At 42.3% G+C, this 6,000-nt stretch overlaps 1 protein-coding gene across 2 annotated transcripts in view; it reads left to right on the forward strand.

Annotated features, from left to right (window-relative positions):
* The window catches only part of PRKCD (protein kinase C delta), a 58,369-nt gene extending 53,235 nt beyond the window's left edge, over positions 1-5,134 (forward strand). For both annotated transcript variants that reach the window (XM_051627160.1, XM_051627161.1), the window contains exons 14-18: positions 704-766; positions 2,317-2,455; positions 3,296-3,484; positions 3,738-3,866; positions 4,607-5,134. In XM_051627160.1, the coding sequence (XP_051483120.1) occupies positions 704-766; positions 2,317-2,455; positions 3,296-3,484; positions 3,738-3,866; positions 4,607-4,765 (679 nt within the window). In that variant the 3' untranslated portion in view covers positions 4,766-5,134. The remainder of the gene's footprint in view (positions 1-703; positions 767-2,316; positions 2,456-3,295; positions 3,485-3,737; positions 3,867-4,606) is intronic.
* Positions 5,135-6,000: the final 866 nt, after the last annotated feature.

Raw genomic sequence — 6,000 nt, forward strand, 5'->3', positions numbered from 1 at the left:
TCTACAGGACATGGCAAGCTCCCTTCCCACTGCCCCCAACAAAAATCTGGACAAAGCCCCTCCAGCTTACCTGCATTCCAGCAAACATTCTGTGCATCTGGCAGCCTCTCCTGGCATCCTCTGTAAAGAAAAGTTTTTAATACACTCTGGGGGCAAGGGGAAGCATTCTTTTAGCATTTACCTTTGTATCCTCTGGATTATCTCCTCCTTTTTTGAGGAGAATGCCCCTGAAGTGATGCTACTTTTCAGTCTGTTTGCTACAGCTGGGGAGATGCATGGGGAGAGGTGAGCTCCATTTCTAATTAACTTATCCATTAGTGCCCAACCCTTCAAAAGCAGTTCTGCCAGGATTGAGCTCCCAGCAGCTGACTTTCAAAAGGCACATGCGGATCAGTAAAAACATACAAAGACTATTAAAGAGAAGCAAAGGGGCAGTGTTCCTTAATGGAAGTGGAATGAAGTGTTAAGGCAAGTTTCTGTCATGTCTCCTCTACTGTTTGGCATTAGATACTACAGATGTGGTGAAGGGATTAACTTGCACATTACAGCATCCAGCTATAGAAACACAGATATATTGGTATTTAAAGAAGTGTACAGTACTTCTCATTCCATGAAGAGATGCTGACAGCAGCCTGCTTGGCCAGCTGCATTGACTATGTTTTAACTAAGCAAGACAGAGTAAAAGATGATTTGATCTTTTCAGGTTTTATGGAGCTGAAATTTTATGTGGGCTACAGTTTCTTCACAGCAAAGGCATTATTTATAGGTGAGTACCAGCCAGCTCGTGTGGGACCTGTGAAGTGTCTTGGCACTTCATGCCTCTTTGACTTACTGACTGATGTAGCAAGTAAAGGTTGTCTGTCAGAGCTCTGATGTCATTCCAAGGGCATTAACATGCCCCAGATGCATCTATATCTGTGTGTCTTTTCCTTGGCAACCAGAATGATGGAATGTTATTCATATTACACAAAAGTGGTTTTGTTTCAGTGATTTTTAAACATTGCCTTCAAAGCATGTGTCTGTTTACTTTGGAGGCAAGGGAGAGAAGGCAAGGGTTATCAATTCCTACCAGCCTCCTGAAAACCTCTGAGGAAAGGAGCAAACCCCACGACATGTCATCAGCACAAAATCTTTCCACATCCCACATTTTCTAGAATGTTTTTAGACTTGCTGTTAAATTTCCCAGTATTAAATTAGAATGTTGCTGGAGGAAGATTTCAGAGCATGAAGTATTTTCAGAGAAATGGTACTATTTGCCAACAAGACACCAGCAAAACCACAGGTACTTTTTTTTCCCTGTCTCACACAGGGTGTTTACCAGTATAAACACAGCCCTGACTTGGAGCAGCTTTAGGTAGGCATTGCAAGTGCACATCCACACAAGAGACTTAAAAACTGGTAGCTAGGTAAGTGCAGTGCCCCAAGTAAAGTTGCCATGTGCTTTCCTCATCTCAAATACATCCAGTTTACTCAGGTGGACAGCAGCTGATGTCCAAAGATGGAAGGATTTATCATGTGGTGCATTAGATCAGGGACTCTTGGTTGGAGCTGAAGCTCCCTGTATGTAGCTGATACTGCAACCTGAGGTCACCAAGGAGAAAAGACTGCTCTGTTCTCCTGTGAAATTATCTGCTCTATTCAAGTCTGTCTTGCTAAGCAGAAGGGTTATTCAGTTTCTCTTCAGCCTGCCCTCCATGGTATGTGCTTTTGCAGCCAGATGGACACAAAAAAAAGCATCACAGCCAAAGGGAGGGAATGTAGCTTTTGGAAACTGCTGTTAAAGCTCTTACTTGATTTAATACTGTTATTCTGAAAAAAGACATGAGTAGGACACTTCACAGACCGTGGCCACAACACACGAACCCACTCGTGCTGTAACTAGGAACAAGTGGCAGGTAGTCCTAACAGTTGGGCAGGCTTTGAACATTCCTGTTCCTGCCAAATGCCCTAAGAATCCAACAATTCTTCCTCTGAGCAAGGGAGTTGGTGCAGAGCTGCCATGTCAGCTGGTGGGGTGTTAATTCACACCTCCTTCCAGGAGCAACAGCAGCACTGGGTGTGCTTTTGGAGCTGAAAGCAAAGGATGAGGATTATAAGGATACACCTCAGCCTCTTTACATTTTCTTCCCTTCTCCCTACTGCCTTCAATGTACAAAACTGCCATTTTGTACATATTGTGTTGATGGATGATGAAGCCTCTTTGTATGATGTAGGGCAGGTGTTTATCAGTGAAGAAACTGCACATATCTGAATACAAAAATGACTCAATTGTCCTTAAAAACATTACTACTTTTTTTCTAAACACACTTTTTGCAGAGACCTAAAACTGGACAATGTGATGCTTGATAAAGAAGGCCACATTAAAATAGCTGATTTTGGAATGTGCAAAGAGAATGTTGTTGGTGAGAACAAGGCGAGCACTTTCTGCGGGACCCCAGACTACATTGCTCCTGAGGTCAGTCTGGAACTGCCCCAACCTGCGGGGATGGACTTGAGACACAGACCTTAGAGAGGCATTAATTAATGTGATTGATCATCCCTTTGTAGACCAATAGTTAAAAAATGTTGCAAGTCTAACTAGCACAGAAAAAATACATTAAATCGGAGTTCTCTAAAGAAGGTACTTGAGAGTTGTACATATTCTGGAGCTGCACGTTTAAAAACCCCATGGTTTTGAAAAGTTAAAAATGTTTGGATTTTGAACAGCTGGTTTTCCCTTCTGCCTTTGCAGGCAGCATGCACAGGGGGCTCCTGACAAATGGGCATGTGTCTGCTGCAGCTGGGGAGCAGGCTTGTGCCCATGCAAACAGCCAAAATGCAAAGCAAAAAGCAGCATCTGAGGAGAATCTCACTAAGTGAAATTCACTGTGTTCATAGCTGGTTTTTTTATCTGATTTTCAAAGTAGTCCAAATAATGTAGTTAGCTGTTAAAGCTATAAATCATGTCAAAGTGTGTCTGGTAGTCATCTACTTTTCATGGCCACTTGCTTCTCCCTTCATCTTGTAAATAAATTAGAGAGGATGTTTTCCAAGTATATGGTTATTTAAAATTAATGGAGAAAATTTATGAATGAGAGCAAAGACCTGTCCACTAAGCTGGCCATGTTTCCACCAACAGCAGCCAAGGATAAAACTACAGACCTGCATCAGTCTCAACAATTTGTCAAATAGCTGGATTCCCCCTTTTCTTTCTAAATACCTTGGTTATTAAAGGCTCTCTCTTAAAATCTGTTCTCTCTTTTTGCTGTGTATTGCTGCCTTTTACTAATTACTTGTACTTCTTCTGTGGAACAAGATCCTGCAAGGTTTGAGGTACACGTTCTCTGTGGACTGGTGGTCCTTTGGGGTCCTGCTGTACGAGATGCTAATTGGACAATCCCCTTTCCATGGGGATGATGAAGATGAATTGTTTGAGTCAATCCGAGTGGACACCCCTCACTATCCACGCTGGATTACCAAGGAATCAAAAGATATATTAGAAAAGGTAGGACTGATGCTGAATGGGTAGGTAACGGGGCTGTATTTGTCAAGGGAGAAACAAATCAAGGCTTGTAAAAGGAGCTGTTTACCAGTGAGCTAATTGTTTTTTACAAATGGAACCCCAGGTCAGCTTAATTATTAATGGTCAGTTTACTGTTAGCAACTTAAGTTCTTTTAGCAGTAATACCTGTTGTCCTTCCAGTGGCACCTACCTTTTCAGCAGATGTAAGGCTTCACCAGGTTATCTTCTCTTGCAGCTGTTTGAAAGGGATCCAACAAGACGACTTGGGGTCACTGGGAATATCAGAGACCATCCTTTCTTCAAAACCATCAACTGGACAGCACTAGAGAAGAGGGAGGTGGAGCCTCCATTCAGGCCAAAAGTGGTACGTGGGTTACTCTTAGTTCTGTAGCAGCCCTGCAGATGTCAGCCTAGGGGTGAGGGGCGATTCCTCTAACTTGCTCAAACCATCCAATTAAATATTTTACAAGTGACATAGATATGTTCCCATTGTTCTTGGGTGGTTCAGCTATAAAAAAGGTGTACCGTAGTGCTCTGACTGCCCTGCAATCTTCCTATTAAGCTTGTCTGACTATAATCTCTCTCAAGGAGCTCCTTTACCAGTATGATCTTCAGGAAAATCAACTAGTATTTCTGACAGCCATTCTTCATAAACATGGAGCTCCTGGAGAGAGTCCAGAGAAGGGCCACGAAGATGATCCAAGGGCTAGAGCAGCTCTGCTTTGGAGACAGGCTGAGAGAGTTAAGGTTGTTCAGCCTGGAGAAGAGAAGGCTCTGTGGAGACCTTAGAGCATCTTCCAGTGCCTGAAGGGGCTATAGGAAAGCCGGGGAGGGGCTTTTTACAACACCATGGAGTGATGGGAATCCAGCTGATTCTTCTCCAGCATGACCTGGTGCTATTTGTTTTCACCTCGCAACAAACAACTGCCCAGTTATCATCTGACAGCATTCCTAAAATAGGCAAAAAGGAGATATTTTTTTTTCTCAAAAGCAGGAGGGAGGGAGCTTGAGAAATAACTTCCTGACCTTTTGTATTTAAGCCATTGGTTTTGAAAGAAATTACAAAGTTTGATTCAAACCATCTTCCCTCTCTGTTCAACACAGAAATCAGCAAGTGACTACAACAACTTTGACAGAGAATTTTTGAGTGAGAAGCCAAAATTGTCTTACAGTGACAAAAACCTGATTGAGTCCATGGATCAGTCTGCATTTGATGGATTTTCTTTTATTAATCCTAAATTTGAACAGATCTTAGAGAAATGAGTCTCTGAACTCACTTGGACTTTAAAGCAGGATTAAACTTCCATCATCTGAAAGCTCCCAAGTGTTGTGCATTCCAAGGATGTTGTCCATACTTCAGAGTAACACAGTAGTGTGATTAATCATGTCCAGCTGCTGATTTATTGGCAGTGTTCTTTTATGCATGGTTGGATTTAAGGTATGTGAGTCATGTGCATTATTTTCTCTATTTGGGAAAATGTAAATTCTGTTTGGTACTTGAATGCAGGTATGATATATATATATATGCTGTATATTTTGCTCAAGAGGAGACATTGTTAGATGTCTTTTTAAAATGTGTTTGAGCCCTTGGTTCTTTTATTTGTCTTTGATTAAAGTTACATTAAACTTTCACTCATGGCTTTGGATTTTTTCTTTCCAGAATATACAAGTAAACTCCAGTTATCTTTGAACAAGGAAGAAAAACTAATGTAATTACTGCAAAGCTCTGTCCAAAACTGTCCTTGCACTCAGCACATAAAATACATAATTAAGCAAGGCCCTGAAAAGCTTTCTAGATCTTGTAATGCTTTTGGAAATTATTTTGAATTTTTTTTCAACCACTGAGCAGGCTGAAAAAACCCAACAAAACCAAACCTGTACTCTCTTAGGAACACTCTGTGTCTTCTGCATAGTTAGAGGGACTACTAATCCTGCTGAAAGAAGGAGGAAACCTCACCTGCAGCCCCTCCTGCCCAATAAGACTGCCTAAAGGTTATACAAAATCACAGTGCTGCCTTTATTTATCTTCCTAATAGCTCTAGCTTCTTGTTATCCAAGTTTTTTACTGGCATTACTTGATTTACGTCATCTGTGCATGTGATGTACATAATGATCTGTAATAGTAATGAGTTACAAGAAGCAGTTGTTGCTAATGGGAACCTTTGCTCACTGCACTCACCTGCTTTGCTGGAGAGTAAGGTGTACCAGACCTGCTGGGGGGGGGACACACCACAATGGTCTTCAACCAGCATCTTCTTCAGCTGATGACTAGCATCTCCTGCTGCCACCTTCTAACAGCCTGAAGGCACTCACGACACCTTTCCTCCACAGAGCTGTGCCTGTTTCTCCTCAGCAGCACCACCATTTAGGCCTCTGTGTTGTTAACTGGACCACAGGAACTGCCCTACCACAGACCTCAGCTCATTACAGCAACCAGAAATGAACTTACTGCAGGTCATCCAGCTCCAGGGACCTCCTCCACCGAAGGGCTGTGCCTG

The sequence above is a fragment of the Apus apus genome, chromosome 9 (assembly GCF_020740795.1).
Source record: "Apus apus isolate bApuApu2 chromosome 9, bApuApu2.pri.cur, whole genome shotgun sequence".
NCBI lineage: Eukaryota > Metazoa > Chordata > Aves > Apodiformes > Apodidae > Apus > Apus apus.